Below are 24,579 nucleotides of genomic sequence, written 5' to 3'. Positions count from 1 at the left end.
GTGCTCATGTGCAAGGCATTTCACAATCCATACTGCACAGGGTTAAGGCAGGAAAAATATGTTCATTTTGATGGTAGTATTTTTCCTCCTCAACTTTCCACTTCTCATGGCAAATTTCATTGATTCCTGGTGCTTTTGGAGAAGAAATTTGAACGAAGTCAAGAAAAAAGACTTGGATATAAGTTGTGCCTTCATCCTTGGAGCAGTTCAGTTGCCTATGGAGAAAGATTATTACAATGAAACTCTTAATGTCCTGTAAGTGAATTTGTATTTTCCATGTAAATTTCCATGACATCTTTCATATTTCTTGAGTATTCTGAGTATGACGATTAGGTAAATTCTTGAGTCTTCTGTCATGTTGTTAAGTCTGAACACCACTAAACAAGCTTAATTATTTTACAGATTCAATCCTATTTTCTCCTTTTAATTAATCCAGTGAAGGTTTTATTTTTCTTCCAGGTGACTTCTGACTTAAAGCCTGGAAGCTGAGAAAGAAAGGAATATCTACATGGATCTTTCACATAAAGCACTCCTAATAACAGTTTATGTTGCACACTAGACAGTGATGACTTATTGAGTTTGATCCCATAATATTTCATTAAGTTTTATCCCAAGTGCTTGAAAATATGTGGTCATAAATTCTGCTGATAATCTGTACTTCAGTGTTTTGCTTCTCTAGCATATGCTGGTTCCAGTAATATTTACGGTGCATATAGTTATCAAGATATTTACATATGTGCAAACTTACTCCCCCAAATTCATTGCCTGTGGTCACGTCTTGCCTTATAATGCTTCATCAAGTTTGGAAAGAGAAGATGTTTACACTCAGAATTTCATAATTCATATGAATGCCTGTATGTATATGGTTGTATGTAATGAGAAAGGAATATTTAGGTCATTAGAGGGCAAGACATCCAACTGTTTTAAAAGATAAAATCCGAAAAGACCCGTGGTTGTGTGCTTCACATTGTTCTTATACAATCACTGGCTTTTGTCTTTTATAAATTTCAGTTTGGCACTCTTTTTAGAATAAAATATATTTGAAACATATGAAATTAAATGATATGTTTACATTCCTGGAATAGTGAGGCTATCAATAACAGTGGTGCCCCTTGTCACTGGCATAGGTTACAATTGTAGTGTTGGAGAGTCATAACATTTGAGAAAAGAGATATAGGAATTTTCCATTAGATTTTTGTCATTGTTTAGAAACATGTTTACTCTTTGCATGTCTAAGTTGGTATATCTTTTACCCCTTTATGATATTTATATCTTATGAGACTTTTTGCAGTAATCTTAGAAAATATATTTACAAATATTACTAATGTGACATCAATACCTATTTTAGTGTGTATCTGATAGTTGTTTTAAAACACAGCGCTCTAGACTGCTGGGCTACACAGACAGTTTAAGTAACGATGTTTCCTAAAGTTTCACTGAAGAAAGTAGTTTGAACACTCTACAAGTTTTGTTCTTAAAATGCTTTTGTATATTAGTAACATTTCTAATTGACAATTTTGCATGTGGTAATAGAGAATATCATAAAATCAACAGTTTTATAGAGTATAGAATGAAAACACCACAGGGATACAATTTTTGGTGAAAACCTTATTTAATTTTCCTCTAATTTAATCATTAAACATATAGGCATTTGTTTATTTTTTATTGATCAGATTGTATTAAATGGCAAGGATGACACGGGAAATATTAATCTTTACATAAACATAAACAAAGTATGGTATTATTCCATTCCCACTATCTTCTGGTCACTTTCATTAAAAAAATGAACATATTACGTCAAAATTTCTTCTATACTATAAACATATAATACTTGCAAATACAAATATCAGTGCAATTTACTTATTTTCCTAGTTCTCAGTAGGATGCTAGCATTATTTTATTTTAACTGGAAAAGTTGCCAAAGATATTTAGTAGAAATTAAATTATAAAGATGAGAAATACCCAGAGCGAATATGTCACAATCCTTTGTTAATAGAAAGTAGGTTAATGATACTTGGATGTTGGGGCAAGCCCTTAATTTCTGCACTAAGTACCTGGCACATGTGTGTACTGGCACATTTGAAGTGAGTATAGACTGCAGAAAAGTATCTTATAAAACACTCAGATAAAACTGATAAAGCTAAGAAGTATATGCTGACAGGAGACTCATATAGCTGTCTCCTGAGAGGCACAAGCAGAACATGCCATATACAGAGCTGAATCGTAGGAGCAAACCTTTGAACTGAGAACAGGATCCCAGTTAGAGGATTAGAGAAAGGATCGAAAGTGCTGAATGGTCTTGTAACCTTATAAGAGCAACAATGCCAACCAACCAAAGCTCCCAGGGACTAAACCACTACTCAAAAACTATACAAGGACTGATCCCCGACTCCAGCTGCATAGCTATCAGAGAATGGCCTTGTTGGGTACCAATGAAAGGAGAAGCCCTTGATCCTGCTAAGGCTGCACTGAATAGTGAAGGGAATGTAAAGGGCCAGTTAAAGGGGTGGATGGCAAGGGGAACACCATTATAGAAGAAGGGGAGTGGGATGGGATATAGGGATTATGTTCAGGAGACCGGGAGAGAAAATAACATTTGAAATATTAATGAAAAAAATAACCAATGAAAGAAAAAATAAATAAAATTAATTGTAGTGGGATAAAGTTTCATGTGGGTAATAGAATAAGAATTTATGATCAAAGATAAAAACACCTGTAAAAAGAGTAAAAATAAAACACTCAGATATATTGCCCTCTTATGACCAAAGTAATTCTTGCTCAAACATATACAAATATATGCATAGACATGTATGATTTGCCAAATACATGTTTGATATTTGAATTTATATATTTAGAAAACATTTACTTTCACCGAAAGATAGAACGAAAAAATTAACAAGATGAGGGTAGATATGGTGGGACATGTTAAGAATATTGGACAATAATTATAAATGATTATAAGTATAGGAAAAAGTTTTGCGGCAAAAAGACTATTATGCACTGAGAAATAAATCATGTTCTCAGCTCCTAACAAATTCAGGTAATTTCACAAGAAAATATCATAAACTCAATAGCTCTCATAACACACATAATTTTTATAATGCTTAATAATTTCAAAATGAATTCATGATCTGAATTACTGTTTTATCCATATCTTTTTTTTTTCTCTTTACTTTCTGAGTAGGCACTCAAAACCAGAGATGGAAATTTTCTGTAAGTGGCGTAAATACCATATCTTATTATGGGAGACATACTGACATAAACTTTTAAAATATTTATATTTTATAGGTTATCATGTCATCCCACACTCAGAACAAGCCAGCTGTTTCCATCTTCAGAGGTCAAAAGCTGAAACTTCCAGTACAGAATAGTGCTTCTATTGATTACAATTGAACTTGTATAAACATCTGTTGATAATAAATTCTGTCCTCTTTTACAGAAAAACAACTAACACCAACAAATATGCCTTGGCATTAGCCTTTACAATGGAAGAAATTAACAGGAATCCTGATATTTTACCAAATATGTCTTTGATTATAAAACATACTTTAAGCTATTGTGATGGAAAAACTGCACTCCATATAGCTAAAGAAAAATTTTTTAGGCCTTTACCTAATTATGTCTGCAGTGAAGAGACTATGTGTTCATTTCTGCTTATAGGACTAAATTGGATATCGTCCATAATACTTTTTAGAGACTTGGACACCTTCTTATTTCCACGTGTGAGTTATCATAGACAAGGAATTATTCACATCATTTCTCTTTGGCATACTTTGATAGGTATTAAGAAAATTAATGGATGAGATTGGGCTTATGTTTAATACAATACAATCTATGTATTTCCACATTAGTTACTAATCAGAAACAAGATAGGCCTTCTGCTAGGCATTACCTCCAGAATTCTACAGATTCCAGAAAGGAAGAATAGTGGAGACCGTGAAGAATTGAGTCTGGCATGGTGGCAGAAAGAAACTTGCAGCAGAGTTTTTCTTTATTTATACAAATATCATTAAGCAGAGATTGAATCATGTTGTTCTAAAACCTAGAAAATATTATTTACGTCCAAAGATATGTGTTATCTTCATCTTCATCATCTAAGTTTAGATTATCATTGTTAAAATTTCAAATAACACACTTATTACTTACCACAATGGTGGTTTTATATGTTTAGTTATCAGTGATAAACTGTGAATGAACAGAATTTTATTTTACAAACATTTATTCTATAACCCAACTTTTAATTATCTCAAGTATCTTTTTACAGAGGCATGATGACAAAAAATGTTTAGCTTTGCAGTTCAAGACATTTCAGTATCACTAGACAGGATGATAACCTCCAATCCAGTCTGTGACATTAGCCACTTTACTAAAAACAAGTGTTTGGACAACCATTAATTGTCAGAGTGCCCATTATCATTAGAACCTCTGTCAAAATTTTAATCAGCATACTGCTATAGTTAGTATAAATCATTTTCTTTAATAATATAACGATTAAGTCATATCTTTATGGAATTTATTGCTATGTCTTACCTTGTGTTTTCATTTGTTTCATCCTTATAAGATACAATAGTGGACCTTCATGAGTGAACTATTCTAAGAAAGAAGGTTTATGATGTTCTGATACCTCATTTTTTCATATATTTCCACACAATTATTTTTTCATCATTATAAGATATTTTGTTTGTTAGAGATAACACCATTTAGTCTAACTTTGTTTCTGTATAATTGCCTTAAAAATACAACTTATTAGTCTGATATATTTTGCAGCAACATTGCTTAGGTATATAGTTGGATGAGTTTTTATAGTTGGATGCTGCCTCGAACATCTTTATGCAGCCAATTTGAGTTTACACTCTTAAATTTACTTTATTTTGATTATCTGTTTCCTGAGGAGGAGAGAGGCAGATTTCACAGAGTATTTTTGGAGCCTTATCCTGAAAAGGAGATCTATAGATTCTTTATGTGAGTTGCATCCTTTAGTGTACAAGGAATAACTACAAGTAGGGCAAGATAAGAAAATGTGTTCCTAAAAGCTAAAGCAGTTATGCATCAAACTTCTCTGTTAAATAATAGAGGAAGTATTTCTGGATTAATGCATAAATGCCTTTTTGAAAAAAATATTAGCCAAATATCTCCAAGTTGTAAATATATTAAAATCTCTCCAAACTTTGAATACACTGATATCAGGACCAAAACTGAATGACAGAAAGGAAGTTATTATAACATGTAAATATGTTTTGTTATATCTTTCTCAAACAGCTATGCTTGCTGTTCCCATTAGCAGTGGATGTACCAGGCTTCCACATTTGCTTATTTGACTCAGTGATGAGAGGAAATGTCATAAGTAATCAACTGTTTGTAGGTAAATATGATTACAAGTTTTTAAGTGCATTACAACTCATGCTGCTCTCTCTATTGTAGTTCCTTCAGATTTCCTACGGACCTTTCCATTCCATCTTCAGTGATAATGAACAATTTCCCTATCTCTACCAAATGACCCCAAAGGACACATCACTAGCACTAGCAATGGTTTCCTTCATACTTTACTTCAACTGGAACTGGATTGGCCTTATCATCTCAGATAATGATGATGGCAATCAATTTCTCTCAGAGTTGAAAAAAGAGGCCCAAAACAAGGAAATTTGCTTTGCCTTTGTGAGCATGATGGCAATCGATGATATTTCATTCTATGGCAAAACAGAAATGTACTACAACCAAATTGTGATGTCATCCACAAATGTTATTATCATTTATGGGGAAACAGACAGTATTATTGAATTGAGCTTCAGAATGTGGGAATCCCCGGTTATACAGAGGATATGGGTCACCAAATCAGAGTTGGATTTCCCAACAAGTAAGAGAGACTTAAATCATGGAACATTCTATGGGACTCTGACATTTCTACACCACCATGGTGAGAGTTCTGAATTTAAAAAATTTGTAGAAACGTGGGACCATCTCAGAAGCAGAGATTTAAATCTATTAATACCAGAGTGGAAGTACTTTAGCTATGAAACCTCAGGATCTAACTGTAAAATATTAAGGAACTTTACCTCCAATGCCTCATTGGAATTGCTAAAAGAACAAAAATTTCACATGGCCTTTAATGATAATAGTCATAGCATATACAATGCTGTGTATGCCATGGCCCATGCCCTCCATGAAAATAATCTGGAAGAGATTGATAAACAGGAAATAAGAAATGGGAAAGGAGCAGGTACTCATTGCTTGAAGGTAGAGTTTCTTTATTTTTCTATTTTTATTGGATATTTTCTGTCTTTACATTTCAAATATTATCCTCTTTCCTTCACTTCCAACACCCTTCCCTCTGTTTCTATGAAGATGATCCCATTCACCCCTACTCACTCACAGCATCCTGTTATTGCTCAACATTTTCCATCCCATACAGAATTACTTGATTTTTTGAGAAGGATCTGATGATTTTTTTTTCATCTTTATTAACTTGGGTATTTCTTATTTACATGGCGATTGTTATTCCCTTTCCCGGATTCTGGGCCAACATCCCCTTAACACCTTTCCCTCCCCTTCTCAATCCGTGTTCCCCTCCCATCCTCCCCCCATTACCGCCCTCCCCCCAACAACACATTCAGTGGGGATTCAGTCTTGGCAGGACCAAGGGCTTTCCCTTCCACTGGTGCTATTAATAGGCTATTCATTGCTACCTAGGAGGTTGGAGCCCAGGGTAGGTCCATGTATAATATTTGGTAGTGGCTTAGTTCCAGGAAACTCTGGTTGGTTGGCATTGTTGTTCATATGCGGTATCAAACCTCTTCAAGCTCTTTTAGTCCATTCTAAGATTCCTTCCACGGGGGTGCCGTTCTCAATTCAGTGGTTTCATGAGGGCATTCGCATATGTATTTGCTGTATTCTGGCTGTGTCTCTCAGGAGAGATCTACATCAGATTCCTATCGGCCTCCACTTCTTTGCTGCATCCATGTTATCTAGTTTGGTGGCTGTATATGTATTGGCCACGTGTAGGGCAGGTTCTGAATGGGTGTTCCTTCTGCCTATGTTCTAAACTTTGCCTCCATATTCCCTGCTAAAGGTATTCTTGTTCTCCTTTTAAAGGAGTGGAGCATTCGCATTTTGATCATCCTTCTTGAGTTTCATGTGTTCTGTGTATCTAGGGTAATTCTAGCATTTGGGCTAATATTCACTTATCAATGGGAGCATACCATGTGTGTTTTTCTGTGATTGGGTTACCTCACTCAGGATGATATTTTCCAGTTCCATCCATTTGCCTATGAATTTCATAAAGTCATTGTTTTTGATAGCTTAGTAATATTCCATTGTGTAGATATACCATATTTTCTGTATCCACATAGTGGAGCATGTATCTTTGTTATCTGTTGGGGCTCTTTTTGAGTATATGCCCAAGAGAGGTATAGCTGGGGCCTCAGGTAGTTCAATGTCCAATTTTCTGAGGAACTTCCAGACTGATTTCAGAATGGTTCTACCAGTCTGCAATCCCACCAACAATGGAGGAGTGTTTCTTTCTCCACATCCTTGCCAGCATTTGTTGTCACCTGAATTTTTGATCTTAGCCATTCTCACTGGTGTGAGGTGAAATCACTTGCAGTTGTTTTGATTTGCATTTCCCTCATGGCTAAAAGATGTTGAGCATTTCTTTAGTTGTTTCTCATCCATTCGGCATTCCTCAGCTGTGAATTCTTTGTTTAGCTCTGAACCCCATTCATTAATAAGGCTATTTGTCTTTCTGTTGTCTAACTTCTTGAGTTCTTTGTATATTTTGGATATAAATGCTCTATCAGTTGTAGGATTGGTAAAGATCTTTTTCCAGTCTGTTGATTGCCATTTTGTCCTAACAACAGTGTTCTTTTCCTTATAGAAGCTTTGAAGTTTTATGAGATCCCATTTTGCGATTCTTGATCTTAGAGCATAAGCCATTGGTGTTTTGTTCAGGAAATTTATTCCAGTGCTCATGTGTTTGAGATTCTTCTCCACTTTTTCTTCTATTAGTTTGAGTGTATCTGCTTTGATGTGGAGTTCCTTAATTGACTTGGACTTCAACTTTTTTCAGGGAGATAAGCATGGACTGATCTGCATTCTTCTATGTGTTGACCTCCAGTTGAACCAGCACCATTTGCTGAAAATGCTATCTATTTTCCTTTGGATGGTTTTGGCTCCTTTGTCAAAAATCAAGTGACCATAGGTGTGTGGCTTCATTTCTGAGTCTTCAATTCAATTTTACTGTTCTATTGGTCTGTCTCTGTACCAATACCACGCAGTTTTTATCACTATTGCTCTGTAACACTGCTGGAGTTCAGGGATAATGATTCCCCTGCAAGTCCTTTTATTGTTGAGGATAATTTTAGCTATCCTGGATTATTTGTTTTTCCAGATGATTTGCAAATTTTTCTGTCTAACTGTCTTAGGATTTGGATTGGTATTTTGATGGGGTTTACATTGAATCTGTATAGCGCTTTTGGTAAAATGGCCATTTTTACTATATTAATCCTGCCAGTCCAAGAGCATGGGAGATCTTTCCATCTTCTGAGGTCTTCAAAAATTTCTTTTTTCAGAGGCTTGAAGTGCTTATCATACAGATCTTTTGTTTGCTTGGTTAAAGTCACTCCGAGGTATTTTATATTATTTTGGAGTATTATGAAGGGTGCCATTTCCCTAATTTCTTTCTCGGCTTGTTTCTCTTTTGTGTAGAGGAAGGCTACTGATTTATTTGAGTTAATTTTATACCCAGCCACTTTGCTGAAGGTGTTTATCAGGAGTAGTAGTTCTCTCGTGGAACTTTTGGGATCACTTAAATATACTATCACATCATCTGCAAATAGTGATATTTTGAGTTTTTCTTTTCCAATCTGTATCCATGTGATCTCCTTTTATTGTCTGATTGCTCTGGGTACAACTTCAAGAACTATATTGAATAAGTAGGGAGAGAGTGGGAAGCCTTGTCTAGTCCCTGATTTTAGTGGGATTGCTTCAAGTTTCTCTCCATTTAGTTTAATGTTAGCTAGTGGTTGCTGTATATGGCTTTTACTATGTTTAGGTATGGACCTTGAATTCTTATTATTTCCAGGACTTTAATCATGAAGGGGTGTTGAATTTTTGTCAAATGCTTACTTAGCATCAAATGAAATGATCATGTGCTTTTGTTCTTTCAGTTTGTTTATATAATGGATTACATTGATGGCTTTCCATATATTAAACCATCCCTGCATGCCCGGGATGAAGCCTACTTGATCATGGTGGATGATTGTTTTGATGTGCTCTTGGATTCAGTTTGCCAGAATTTTATCGAGTATTTTTGCATGGATATTCATAAGAGAAATTGGCCTAAAGTTCTCTTTCTTTGTTAGGTCTTTGTGTGGTTAACGTATAAGAGTAATTGTGGCTTCATAGAAGGAATTCGGTAGTACTCCATCTGTTTCAATTTTGTGGAATAGTTTGGATAATATTGGTATGAGTTCTTCTATGAATGTCTGATAGAAATCTGCACTGAACCCATCTGGACCTGGGCTCTTTTTGGTTGGGAGACCTTTAATGATTGCTTCTATTTCGTTAGGAGTTATGGGGTTGTTTAAATGGTTCATCTGTTCCCGATTTAACTTCGGTACCTGGTGTCTATCCAGGAAATTGTCCATTTCCTTTATGTTTTCAAGTTTTGTTGAATATAGGCTTTTGTAGTAGGATGTGATGGTTTTTTTAATTTCCTCTGAATCTGTAGTTATGTCTCGCTTTTTATTTCTGATTTTCTTAATTTGGATACACTCTCTGTGTCCTCTTGTTAGTCTGGCTAAGGGTTTATCTATCTTGTTGATTTTCTCAAAGAACCACCTTTTGATTCTGTTGATTGTTTCTATGGTCCTTTTGTTTCTACTTGGTTTATTTCAGCTCTGAGTTTGATTATTTCCTGCCTTCTCCTCCTCCTGGGTGTATTTGCTTCTTTTTGTTCTAGAACTTTTAGGTGTGCTGTCAAGCTGCTGGAATATGCTCTCTCCTGTTTCTTTCTACAGGCATTCAGAGCTGTGAGTTTTCCTCTTAGCACAACTTTCCTTGTGTCCCATAAGTTTGGGTATGTTGTGCTTTCATTTTCATTAAATTCTAAGAAGTCTTTAATTTCTTTCTTTATTTCTTCCTTGACCAGGTTATCATTGAGTAGAGCATTGTTCAACTTCCATGTATATGTGGGCCTTCTTCCCTTATTGTTATCAAAGAACAGCTTTAGCCTGTGGTGGTCTGATAGGGTGCATGGGATTATTTCCATCTTTCTGTATCTGTTGAGGCCTGTTTTATGACCAATTATATGGCCAATTTTGTAGAAAGTACCATCAGGCAGTGAGAAGATGGTATATCCTTTTGTTTTAGGATAGAATGTTCTATAAATATTTGATAAGTCCATTTGGTTCATGACCTCTTCTTATTCTGTCTACGTCTCTGTTTAATTTCTGTTTCCATGATCTGTCCATTGATGAGATGGTGTGTTGAAATCTCCTACTATTACTGTGTGAGGTGAAATGTGTGTTTTGAGCTTTAGTAAGGTTTCTTTTATGTATGTAGGTGCCATTGTATTTGGAACATAGATATTTAGGATTGAGAGTTCATCTTGGAGGATTTTTCCTTTGATGAATATGAAGTGTATTTCCTTATCTTTTTGGATGAGTACAGTTGAAAATCGATTTTATTCAATATTACAATGGCTACTCCAGCTTGCTTCTTCAGACCATTTGCTTGGAATTTTCTTTTCCAGCTTTTCACTCTGAGGTAATGTCTTTGTCTCTGAGGTGTGTTTACTGTAGGCAGCAGAATGCAGGGTCTTCATTGTGTATCCAGTTTGTTAATCTATGTCTTTTTATAGGGGAGTTGAGACCATTGTTGTTGAGAGATATTAAGGAACAGTGAATATTGCTTTCTGTTATATTCATATTTAGATGTGAGATTATGTTTGTGTGCTTTACTTCTCTTTGTTTTGTTGCCAAGATGATTAGTTTCTTGCTTTTTCTAGGGCATAGCTTGCCTCCTTTATTATTCTTTGTAGGTCTGGATTTGTAGAAAGAGATTGTGTAAATTTGTTTTTTTCATTGAATACCTTGTTCTCTCCATCTATGTTGAGAGTTTTGCTGAATACAGTAACCTGGGCTGGCATTTGTGTTCTCTTAGGGTCTGTATGACATCTGTCCAGGATCTTCTGGCTTTCATAGTTTCTGGTGAGAAGTCTGTTGTGATTCTGATAGGTCTGCCTTTATATGTTACTTGATCTTCATCCCTTTCTTCTTTTAATATTCTTTCTTTGTTTTGTGCACTTGGTGTTTTCACTATTATGTGACGGGAGGATTTTCTTTTCTGGTTCAATCTATTTGTTGTTCTGTAGGCTTCTTGTATGTTTATGGGCATCGTTTTTTTTTTTAGGTTCGCATAGTTTTTTCTATAATTTTGTTGAAGATATTTACTGGTCCTTTGAGCTGAGAGTCTTCACTCTCTTCTATACCTATAATCCTTATGTTTGACCTTCTCATTGAGTCCTGGATTTCCTGTATGTTTTGGACCAGTAGCTTTTTCCGTTTTACATTATCTTTGACAGTTGTGTTGATGATTTCTATGGAATCTTCTGCTGCTGACATTCTCTCTTCCATCTCTTGTATTCTGATGATAATGCTCGTATCTACGGCTCCTTGTCCCTTCCTTTGGTTTTCTATATACAGGGTTGTTTCCCTTTGTGCTTTCTTTATTGCTTCTATTTCCATTTTTAATTCCTTCACCTGTTTTATTGTGTTTTCCTGGAATTCTTTCAGAGATTTTTGTGATTCCTCTCTATAGGCTTCTACTTGTTTATTTATGTTTTCCTGCGTTTCTTTAAGGGAGTTCTTCATGTCTTTCTTGAAGTCCTCCTGCATCATGATCAAATGTGATTATAAATCTGGATCTTGTTTTTCTGGCCTGTTTTAATATTCAGTGTTTGCTTTGGTGGGAGAATTGGGCTCTGATAATGACATGTAGTCTTGGTTTCTGTTGCTTCGGTTCCTGTGCTTGCTTCTCACCATCAGGTTGTCTCAGTCCTTATTCGGATATTTCCTACAGTTGCTAGACCATCTTATAGGCCTGTGTGTCAGGATTGCTGTAGACCTGTTTTCCTGTTTTCTTTCAGGCAGTTATGGGAACAGAATGTTCTGCTTTCGGGCATGTAGTCTTTCCTGTCTACTGGTCTTCAGCTGTTCCTGTGGGCCTGTGTTCTGGATCCACCAGGCAGGTCCCTGGGAGCGGAAAAGTTGGTCTTACCTCTGGTCCCACATCTGAAGTTCCTTGTGGGGGGCTGCTTTTGAGTTCGCCATGAGAGCAGCAACCAGGAGGGCCTGCGCTGCCTTTTCCCTGAGCCCCTGTGCACCTTGTCCCAGATGGCATTAGGTGTTTTCCTCTGGAGTCAGAAATGTGGGCAGAGTGTAGTCTCTTCTGGTTTCCCAGGCGTGTCTGCCCCCTCTGAAGGTTTATCTCTCCCTCCAATGGGATTTAGGTGCAGAGAAATGTTTACTGGGTCCCTTCAGGTTGGGGCAGTGTCTGGAGCACAGGGGACCTGCCACTTGAGCGCCCCCATCTTCTGGTTCCCAGAGGCCCTATACAGTTTCCTTTTGGGCCAGGGATGTGTGCAGGGGTAGACAGTATTGGTGGTCTCTCTCACTCTACAGTCTCAGGAGTGCCCACCTCTCCACGGTGGTGAGCTGTCTCTCCCAAGATTTTGGGAGCAGTGTTGCTGTGGACAGGGATCACTGAAGTTGGGTCTCCAGCTAAAAAGCAGAAGAGTCTGGTCTCAGAGGAATTTTGCCTCTGTGTGTCCTGAGTCCACAAGGCAGTTTGCTTGGAGCAGAAAAGTTGGTCTTACCTGTGGTCCCATGGCTCAAGTTGCTCGTGGAGTCTGCTTTTGAGCTCTCCATGAGAGCAGCAACCAGGAGGGCCTTTGCTGCCTTTTCCCGGAGTCCCAGATGGTGTTCAGTGTTTTCCTCTGGAGTCAGAAATGTGGGCACACTGTAGTCTCTTCTGGTTTCCCAAGTGTGTCTGCCCCTCTGAAGGTTTAGGGATGTGGGCAGGGGTGGGCAGTATTGGTGGTCTCTCCCGCTCTTCAGTCCCAGGAGTCCCCACCTGTCCAGGCAGTGAGCTCCCTCTGCCAAGGGTTTTGGGAGCAGTGAGCTGTGGAGGTTCATAGCTTCTTTTAGTTTCAACCTGTTTCTTCTTAGTTTCTTTTTCCATGATCTGTCCATTGATGAGAATGAGGTGTTAAAGTCCCAACCTATTATTTTGTGTGACACACTGAATGATTTAGATTTAGTAAATTTATTTTATGATAGTGGGTTCCACTGTATTTGGAGCATAGATGTTCAGAATTGAAGATTCATCTTCGTAGATTTTTCCCTTGATGCATACGATATGGCTTTTCTTAACTTTTTTGATATCTTTTGGTTGAAAGTTGATTGCATTCAATATTAGATGCTTACTCCAGCTTGTTTCCTGTGACCATTTGCTTGTAAAGTTTTTTCTAACCTTTCATTCTGAGGTACTGGCTGTCTTTGTCACTGAGGTGTGTTTCCTCTACTCAGCAAAATGCTGAATCCTATTTATATATCCACTCTGTTTGTCTATATCTCTTTATTTGGGAATTGAGAACATTAATGATAAGAGATATTAAGAAACAATGATTGTTGTTTCCTGTTATTTTGTTTTTAGGAGTGGAATTATGTTTGTGTGGCTATCTTCTTTTGGGCTTGTCGAAAGAAGAGTACTTTCATGCTTTTTGTAGATTGTAGTTCCCTTACTTGTGTTGGAGTTTTCATGTATTTTCTTTGTAAGCCTGGATTTGCAGAAAGATATTCTATAAATTTGGTTTTGTTATGAAATATTGTGGTATCTCCATCTTTGTCAATTGAGATTTTTGCTGGGTACAGTATCCTGAGTGGCATTTCTGTTCTCTTAGTATCTGTATGGCACCTGCCCAGGGTCTTCTAGCATTCATCTTTCTGTCAAGAAGTCTAATATAATTCTGATAGGTCTACATTTATATGTTACTAGAACAGTTTTCCTTACTGCTTTTAATAATCTGTCTTTGTTTTGTGGATTTGGTGTTTTATCTATTACGTGACAGAAGAAAATTTTATTTCTGGTCCAATTTATTTTGAGTTCAATATGTTTTTTCTATGTTCCTTAGACATCTCTTTTATTAGGTTAGGAATGTATTCCTCTATAATTCTGTTGAAGATATTTTTCTTGCCCTTTAATTTGGGAATAAGGTATGGTGTATCAATTATAACTGATAGTTTCATAGGGAGCACCTGACTATCCATCATCATATCCCTTCACTAGAAACAGTCCTTCTTCATGAATTTTCTCTAGGATGAGATGAGGTCATATATATATATATATATATATATATATATATATATATATATATATATATAAAACAATTGTTTGGAAATCATTAAGGAGTGGTTTTCATTAGGGTCCTCCAGTGATTATGCACACAGTGCTTCCTCTGGGTAACTTACATGATTTCTAAGAGTAATTAAACAAGAAATAATGTTGGTAGTCAGTTCCATGTATAAAAATATGCTTATATGTGTGAATGTATCTTTCTCACTGTGTAGTTCCATCTATAAAAATATGTTTATAGGTGTGAATGTATCTTTCTCACTGTGTATATGTATAATTTTTATACTTTCTGTGTATCTGTTTTATATCAGTTTTGCTTTGGGCATGCATGTTTATGTATCTGTATTACTGTGGATATGAGCAACAATTTTTCTTTGTATGAATTTCTTTCTATAAATGTGTTTCTCTCTCTCTTTCTCTCTCTCTCTCTGTGTGTGTGTGTGTGTGTGTGTGTGTGTGTGATTCTTTGTCATTGTGTACCACTGTATGTATTTTATGAGTGCTTCTATCTGATTTACAGGTTATATTTCTGCCTATTTCTTTATTCATTTTTGGCCATTATCTGCCTTTTATACATTATGTATGAGTATAAATTTTTCTGGGTGTCAATATCACTCAGGCCTGGTGGTTATATTTTATAACTCTCCCTGTGTATTTTTGTATGTCTGTGTACATTTGTGTGTTTTTGTGTGCATGCCTGTGTGTGTATGTGTGTGTGTTTATATGTGTGCCAGAGTGTGTATTTTGTATAATTTCATATCTGTGCATATGTATATCATTTTTGTACCTGAATGGTTACATCTGTGTGTCAACATATATGTATATTTATGTGTAAATATGTGTATAGCTCTATTATATATATTGTTCAGAAAAGATGTGAGCCTCTTTATGGTTTAATGTGTTTGTATGTGTATGAATGTGGGTGTTGCATATCTCTGTTTGGTTCTGTATTTTTGTACATTTGTGTTTGGTAGTCTAGTGAACTGAAATTCTTGGAATATTATGAAATTTCATTTTAGAATGTTTTATTTTTTCTTTTATTGGATATTTGTAATTTACATTTTAAATGTTATTCCCATTCCAAGTTTTCTCTCCCCCAAAACGCTATCCTACCCACCCTCCGCCTGCTTCTATAAGGGTGCTGTCTTACGCAACCACCCATGAACTCCTAGCTCTCCGAATTGACATTCCTTTACACTGGTTCTCCAAGACTTTACAGGAACAAGGGCTTCTCCACCAATTGATGCCTGACAAAGCCATCCCTTGTTGCATTTGCAGGTAGAGCCAATGGTCCATTCATGTGTACTCTTGGGATGGTGGTTTAATCCCTGGGATCCAGGGAGTTCTGGGGTTTCTGGTCTCTTGATGTTGTTCTTTGTATGGAGTTGCAAACCCCTTCAGTTCCTTCAGTCATTTCTCCTCCTTTCCTAACTCCTCCATTGGGTACCCTATTCTCAATTCAATGATTGGCCACAAGCATGCATCTCTGTCTATGTCAGTTTCTTGCAGAGCCTCTCAACTATATCAGGCTGCTGTCAGAAAGTACTTCCAGAATCCACAATACTTTCTGTATATGGGATGGATCCCCCAAGTGTGGCAGTCTCTTCATGAACTTTCTTTCAGACTCTGCTACACAATTTGTCACAATATTTCCTCCTGTGAGCATTGTCGTTCCCCCATTTTAGAAGGTCAAAAGCATTCACACTTTGTTCTTCCTTCTTCTTGAGCTTCAGGTGGTCTGAGAATTGTATCTTGGTTATTCCATGCTTTTGAGCAAATAGCCACTTATCAGGAAGTGCATACCATGCATGCTCTTTTGTGATTCGGATACCTCATTCAGGATGATGTTTCTAGTTCCATACATTGAATTCAGAATTTCATGAAGAGATTGTTATCAATAGCTGAGTAATATTCAATTGTGCAAATACATGTTCTGAATCCACTCCTCTGTTGAAGAACATCTGATTTTTTTTCAGGTTCTGATTATTATAAATAAGTCTACTTTGAACATAGTGGAGCATGAATCCTTGCTATATGTTGGAGCGCCTTTCAGGTATATACCCAGGAGTGATATAACTTGGGCCTCAGGTACTATGTCCAATTTTCTGAGGAACCACCAGAGTGATTTCCAGAAAGGTTGAACCAGCTGGCAATCCCATCAACAATAAAGGAGGTTTCCTCTTCTCCACATCCTAGCCAGTATCTGCTGTAACCTGAATCTTTGATCTTAGACATTCTGACCATTGTGAGGTGAAATCTCAGAGTTGTTTTGATTTGCATTTACCTGATGACTAAGGATGTTGAACATGTTTAGGTGCTTCTCGGCTATTCGATATTCCTCAGTTGAGAATTCTTTGTTTAGCTCTATAACACAATTTTTTAAAGGATTCTTTTTTGATTCACTGGAGCCTTACTTCTTGAAGTCTTTGTATACATTGGATATTAACCGTCTATAGTATGTAGAATTGGTAAAGATTGTTCCTCAATTGGTTGGTTGCTGTTTTGTTCTGTTGACAGTGTCCTTTGCCCTATGGAATCTTTAAAATTTTATGAGGTACCATTTGTTCATTATTGATCTTATACCATAAATCCTGATGTTCTGTTAAGGAATATTTCCCCTGTGCCCATGGTGTTTGAGGCTCTTCCCCACATTCTTTTCTATTAGTTTCAGTGTATCTAGTTGTATGTGGAAGATATTGGTCCACTTGGCCAACTCTCTCCCTACCTATTCAATATAGTATTTGAAGTCCTAGCCAAACCAATTAGGCAACAAAAAGAGGTTAAAGAGATAAAAAATAAAAGGAAGAAGTCAAAATATCACTATTTTCAAATGATATGATAGTATACTTAGGTGACCACAAATTTCCACCAGAAAACTACTACAGTTCATAAACAACTTCAGCAAATTGACTGGATACAAAATTAACATACACAAAAAAAATCAGTAGACTTCCTCTCCTCAAACAATAAACAGGTTGAGAAAAATTAGGGAAAAAGCACCCTTTACAATAGTCACAATTAATATGAAATACCTTGGTGTAACTATAACCAAGGAAGTGAAGATCTGTACGCAAAAAAATATAAATCTCTGTTGAAAGAAATTGAAGAAGATCTCATATGGTAGAAAGATCTCTTATGCTCATGGATTGGCAGGATTAATAAAGTATAAATGGACATGTTTCTGAAAGCAATATACAGATTCAATGAAATACCCATGAAAATACAAAGCCAAATTTTCAGAGTTAGAAAGAGAAATTTACAAATTCATTAGGAATAACAACAAAAACTAGAATTGTGAAAACTATTCTCAAATATTAAAGAACTTCTGGGAAAATCTCCATCCCTAAAATCCAGCTGTATTACAGAGAAATAATAATAAAAACTGTATGGTATTAGTACAGAGTCAGGCAGATAGATCAATGGAATGGAATTGACTACTCAGAAATAATCCCACACACCTATGGTCACTTGATCGTTGACAAAGAAACTAAAACTATACAGTAGAAAAGGCAGCATTTTCAAGAAATGATCCTAGTTCAACTGGATTTCAGCATATAGAAGAATGGAAATTGATCTATTTTTATTGCTGTGTACAAACTCAAGTCTAATGGGATAAAGGACTTCCACATAAAACCTGTTAATTTCATTTCTCCAATTGCTTTTGTTCTATTAATCTCTTTCATTCTTTAATTATAATTTCATAACTATGAAATTATAATGCATTTTATGACTTGAAGGAGTGGTATGTACATTGTTGTGCAACGCTTGTCTTCTAGGTAAACTCCTTTCTCAGAAAGACCCACTTTACTAATCCTCTTGGGGACAGAGTGATTATGAAACACAGAGAGCGAGTGCAGGAAGACTATGACATTGTTCACATTCATAACTTCTCACAACACCTTGGGATTAAGGTGAAGATAGGAAAGTTCAGCCCATATTTTCCAAATGGTAGACCTTTTCACTTATATGGAGACATGATTGAGTTGGCAACAGGAAGTAAAAAGGTGGGTGTGTACTAACTTACTGTTTTATACTACACTTCATTAACACTTCAACATAAAGAAATGAAATATTTTGTCACATCAGAACCAACTTGAAGGCTCCTGTTTTATATTTCTTTTTTTCATTTTTAACCTGTTTTACCAATTCTCTGAAGATTTCATACATGCATAAATTACACCTTTGTCCCGCGCTACGTCTCGCCAGCAGGAATGGCGCGGCACACACAGGATCCTACTGCAGAAAAGCTTTAATGCGTCTTGAGAGGGAGAGCATAAGCTTACAATGCGGAGACGCCGAGTGAGGAATAACCGTCCCTTATATAGGAAACTATCCTCACCTAGGACGTCACTCTCTGACTGGTCACGCCAATTATGGCAGATGACGACGCAAAGCCGATGCGGTGTCCCTTTGAGTAGGGAAGCTACCAGGGCTGCGTATTCTTTTTTTTTAGGTGTTCTGCGGATGCTGGTACCATCTTGTAATGGAGTATGTGAGGACAGCTCCTCACATCTGTGAGGACAGCTCCTCGGACAGCTCCTCACACACCTTTGTCATATCGGAACCATTAGCTGAAAAATAATGAATGTAAAACTGTTCTTCACCATTTTCTGATATTCTTTCTTTAAAATGAACAATGTTTTCTTCATATCATTGTTGTTAATACACAGTAATCTCCTCCTTTAACTTAAACCTCTGGAAGACATGTTGATACAAGTGAGGCTAATGTTACAGTTATTAAACAGTAATATTTATAATTCTAACATTGCCATTATACTCAAAAATGTTTTCCCATATAATACAAGGACATATCCCAAGTTCACTAAGGATACAATTACAGAAATTCATATCCACTGAAATATCAATTTTTAATAAAGTTTAAGAACCCCTTCACACTTTTAAATTAGATGATCAAAATTTCAAAGGAACATGTAGACAGGAACATGTAGTACAACAGACAAATAAATAGCTATTAAAACCCATCAAATGCAGCAATAACAGCAACCAGACAAAAGAACAAATAAATTTTGATTATAGTTGAATATTTTTGGTAATATTCTCTAAATGTAATCAATGACAAGGAGGCTTTCTTATTTTAATATATTCCTTGGCCACGTCAGAAGGTGTGAAAACACATTTACATAAAAGAGGAGAACTTTTCTTTATAAAATTATTTGAAAACCTTAAAATGTGTAATAGGAGCAAAAAAGGAAATTAGATAAAAATATATTTGATTAATATGTAGAGAATAATTCTCTACTAAAACACCTATCAAAGGAACATAACACACAACATAAAGATTGTACTCTAAGACAGAGAGAATTTAATCCTGAGATGCAAGCATGGTTCCACATATGCATATTCTTTGAATGTAATAAAGAACACAATATAGAATTACATTATTTTCTGTAACATACAGAAATGGCTGTTAACCTGGCACAAAATTAAGAGTTGAAGAATAAAACAAGTGAAAGAACAGAAGGAACACATATTGACAAGACATTTTCTTTCACAAACATCTTGACAATACATGCAGAGAAAATTATTATCCATGAAAGTCAGAAATAATGAAAGGTAGTTTTATTGATTCATGTATTTATCCAGGGACTTTAGAGGCAGTTGTCTGAAAATCACTGTTTCTTGCCAGTCTGCCCTATATTGTGAGCCTATACCTGCCGTGTGTGATACTACCCTAAAATAAATTAACATGAAGCATAAAAGTATACCCTTTTTAGTACTCTAACTCAAAGTAGTCTTTAAAATATTAACAGAAATTTAGAGAAAATGATGGGGTTAAAAAAGAGAAAATGTACTCTGATCTTTATTGTGAAAATTAATCTATAGATACTTCATGGTAAAACTCTATTTCAACACTATGAAAAACATAGGGAGAACTCTTAAAATCTTCAATTAATGTTAAACAATCTAATTTTTACCCAGCCCTTTCCAGTATTTGTAGCCACTGTGGAGCATTTTAACCTCATGAAACACTCCATATTTAACACTACAGATCACTTTATCATTTCCAACAATATTAAACCAGTGTCTGCATATTACACTGTTTATCATATATAATTTCTCATGGTCTAAAATGGTAATTCATTCAAGATCATATTTGTTATCAGTGATTAAAAGACGTACTGTTCCTCTTTCAAATGTCTTCAAATACTAACTTGCTTCCGTGTTGCTTTCATTAAATTTAACCATAAGGAACATGAAGTGGAAGGGGTGATTTTATGTATGGCTTATAGTCAAGGAAATACAGGTGTGGATACCTGGAAAGTGGAACTAAGGCATAGATCTCACTATTTACTAGCTACACTGTCCACAGTGAGATGGGCAACCTTATATCAATTACCAACTAAGAAAATGCTTGAAACGTACGAGGGCAGGCTAGTTTTGGTTGAGAAAATATCCGAATTAAAGTCCTTTTATTTATTCATAGTACTTAGTGAAAAATTTAAAATAATCAACTAAAAAAAAACCCATCAAGTTGTAATATCTAGTTTTTACACAGAGCTCACCATAAGCTCTTTTTCCTGACTAAACAGACATTGAGAAATTATCCACCATTTCTTCAATGTATTTACAATATTCATACCTGGTCATTAAAAGTGGACAGAGTGAAATGGAAAGGAGTTGGTGTATGTACATAAAAAAGCTCATTGAATCTTAATATACTAATATAAAAGATAAAAGAAATAGCTAAACTCATTATTAGTATGTGTCTCATTTTTCCTCAGATGCCATCCTCTGCGTGCAGTGCAGATTGTAGTCCTGGATTCAGAAAAATCTGGAAGGAGGGAATGGCAGCCTGCTGTTTTGTTTGCAGCCCGTGCCCTGAAAATAAAATTTCTAATGAGACAAGTGAGTGTTTGTTGCTCTAAAAATTCCTGCAAATATTTATTTCTCTTGTGCCCCCTAAGATTATGAAGTCAACTAAAAGGTAACTGCAAATATAAAATATATCACTTTTCTAACTTACTAGTTGTAGATATAAAAATAATTAACAAAATTGTGCCAAAAATAAACAAACAAACACATATACCTTGTGCCTTGAACTACATCTTGACTCATTGAAAATTCATAGCAGATTACATTTTCCCAAAAAATGTTTTAGGAAATAAAACAGCAATATAAGGGAATTCTCCACAAGGTTTTCCCAATAATTAATCTATCATAAAACAACATGTACATTAGATTTTAGACAAAATTTTTAAAATTTCAATTGGTAATATTTCATCAATATATCCATCTTGTATATATTTATGCACACCATGTACAGATAGGAGTCCATGAATTCCCAAATGTAATAGAAAACCTATTGGACTAGATTAGGAGACTGCTCGGTACAAAATCTATACTCTCTGTAAGATTAATATAGAAGACAAAATTATTTGAAAATGTATGAGAAACTGCTAAGTATGTAAAATTCTGAGGGTAATGTTCAAAGCCAGATACGATATGAACACAGAAATTAGGAGATAAGTGGTAACCAATGATTTAGAAATATGAAGAGACTCATATTCAGCATATTACAAACCACAGCCAGTATTAAAATTATTATTTAGTGTTGGCAACATGCATAAAGTTTATGATTAGCTATTTAACTATTTTGCCTTTCAATTTATATAATGAATTAAAGTTATTAAAGATATATCATGCCTGTGAGATGGTACAACAATTAAGTTATTTGTTGCTAAGGCTTACAATCCATCTTAATTCCCATATACATGAAGTAGAACCAAGCAATGTACTCAGAAGATGTCTTTTAAAGTCATGCATTCCAACATTACACTATGCTTGAAAATAATTCCTAAAGGTATACTGAAATTGTTTTAGATGTAAAAGCCAAAGGAATTAATATTTATATCAATGAATTAAACAAAAGTCCATAAAACCTTTCATCATATAAATTGTTATGTGACAGGGATTGGAAATACATAGACAGGTATACAAAAGAGGAAATACTACTCTGTAGTTACATTTCCATGTGCTCATGAGACACCAGTGCTGGGATCGGAACACAAGTTCTCTGCTAGAATAAAATACTATTTTTAAAGCTAAACAAACTTCTTAGACTTTTAGGCAACTTATCAAATAATAGCTCTACACAAAGGCATTGTTCTAGATAAGAATTCTAGATAAGAAGCACATCAACATACCCTGAAATGATGTAAAAGTTAAATTCAAATACACTCACATTTAATGTTGTAGCCATGATGGGAATTACAACATAGGATTGGGATGCTATTGCTTAAGAAAAACCATCTGGGTTACTACACTTGTTCAAGGAGTCCATTGTTATTTTACTGATTTTGTTTCTCAATAGTGATGTTATCCTTGAGTACATTCACAGACACTGAGACACATAGGAATGGAGAGTACGCAAGGATGAAAGTGCTCAGCATTGCAAATGAAGAAGGGATCAAAGTGAAGTACTTCTCAGTACCAAGTATTTATAAAGGATTTGTTTTGTATTGTTTTCTGATGTTTCTTCAGTGCTAAAGTTAGTGCATCTCAGGGACAATAACCCAAACGTTTGTTTACTTTTTGCCAGATGAAGATATATCTGAGGGTTTATTTCTTTAATATTTTCTACTTTTCAAACATCAATATTATGTCTCCTCTCATTCTCCACCTTCTTTTGACTTATGTAAGGAAACACATGAATTCAATAATGCAATTTTTTCCTTTTATATGAACATATACACATAAATATGTACACATGCACACAGCTTACCTTTTCAATTTAGTGTTATTTCAATGTCAATGACATTGAGATAGTGAATTCTCAAGTACCTACTACAGGTATTGTTGCAGTAAAGTGAGAGTCATAATATGTCACAGGGAACAAATACATAATGAATTCATTTTCCTCGGAAAACAGTGCATATAGTCTTTTGTATATTTATAAAATATACCCAACAACATTGTGGTTTATGAAGGTATCTTCTTTCAGTTCAATATTCAACTTGATATCAATATAGAATAAAAAATGTTTTTTGAAATCTTTTCTTTCTGATACCATTCAATATGATATAATCAACAATGTTAAAAAGAAAAAGAAATTTCTTTGTATTATTTTTTCCATACATCTTTATGAACATTATGATTTGAAAGCAATGCTGTGCAGCAATGTCCTTGAAATCACATTGTCGGCATCAAAGGCAGGCATGCCATACTTTTTCAACACCCTTACTTGAAATACCTTGTCAATAAAGTTTCTAAAGTAGCACTAACTAAACTTTTCTTTGTACATCAGATTTGGAACAGTGTGTGAATTGTCCAGAATACCAGTATGCCAACAAAGAAAAGAACAAATGCATTCAGAAACGTGTGATTTTTTTAAGCTATGAAGACCCCTTGGGGATGGCCCTTGCCTTAATAGCCTTCTGTTTGTCTGCTTTCACAGCTGTGGTACTTTGGGTCTTTGTGAAGCACCATGACACTCCTATTGTGAAGGCCAATAACAGAATCCTCAGCTACATACTAATCATGTCACTCATGTTCTGTTTTCTGTGCTCCTTTTTCTTCATTGGCCATCCTAACAGAGGTACCTGTATCTTACAACAAATCACATTTGGAATTGTATTCACTGTGGCTGTTTCCACAGTTCTGGCCAAAACAATCACTGTGGTTCTGGCTTTCAAGGTCACAGACCCAGGAAGAAGATTAAGAAACTTCCTGGTATCAGGTGCACCCAACTACATTATTCCCATCTGTTCCTTATTGCAATGTATTCTGTGTGCAATTTGGCTAGTAGTTTCTCCTCCCTTTGTTGATATTGACGAACATTCTGAGCATGGCCACATCATCATTGTGTGTAACAAGGGCTCCATTGTGGCATTCTACTCTGTCCTGGGATACTTGACCTGCTTGGCCCTTGGAAGCTTCACTATGGCTTTTTTGGCCAAAAATCTGCCTGACACATTCAACGAAGCCAAGTTCTTGACTTTCAGCATGCTAGTTTTCTGCAGTGTCTGGGTAACCTTTCTCCCTGTCTACCATAGCACCAAGGGCAGGGTTATGGTTGCTGTTGAGATCTTCTCTATCTTGGCATCCAGTGCAGGGATGCTTGGATGCATCTTTGCACCCAAAATCTACATCATATTAATGAGACCTGAGAGAAATTCTATCCAAAAGTTCAGGGAGAAATCATATTTCTGA

General features: G+C 35.6%; 1 protein-coding gene across 3 annotated transcripts; it reads left to right on the top strand.

Moving 5' to 3' along the window:
- Positions 1 to 58: 58 nt before the first annotated feature.
- LOC116894533 (vomeronasal type-2 receptor 116-like) lies at positions 59 to 24,579 on the top strand. 3 transcript variants are annotated; one of them, XM_032896236.1, is made up of 6 exons: positions 59 to 255; positions 3,440 to 3,672; positions 5,420 to 6,234; positions 18,186 to 18,413; positions 21,153 to 21,276; positions 23,675 to 24,579. In XM_032896236.1, the coding sequence occupies exons 1-6, from the start codon at positions 59 to 61 to the stop codon at positions 24,577 to 24,579; spliced, it is 2,502 nt and encodes an 833-aa protein (XP_032752127.1). The 3 variants fall into 3 exon arrangements, with proteins under 3 accessions (XP_032752127.1, XP_032752128.1, XP_032752126.1); XM_032896237.1 differs by having other exon boundaries at positions 3,440 to 3,722; positions 5,422 to 6,234; positions 23,825 to 24,579; XM_032896235.1 differs by having other exon boundaries at positions 3,440 to 3,722; positions 5,422 to 6,234.

The sequence above is a fragment of the Rattus rattus genome, chromosome 2 (assembly GCF_011064425.1).
Source record: "Rattus rattus isolate New Zealand chromosome 2, Rrattus_CSIRO_v1, whole genome shotgun sequence".
Classification (NCBI taxonomy): domain Eukaryota; kingdom Metazoa; phylum Chordata; class Mammalia; order Rodentia; family Muridae; genus Rattus; species Rattus rattus.
This window is presented reverse-complemented; position numbering and strand designations above follow the sequence as displayed.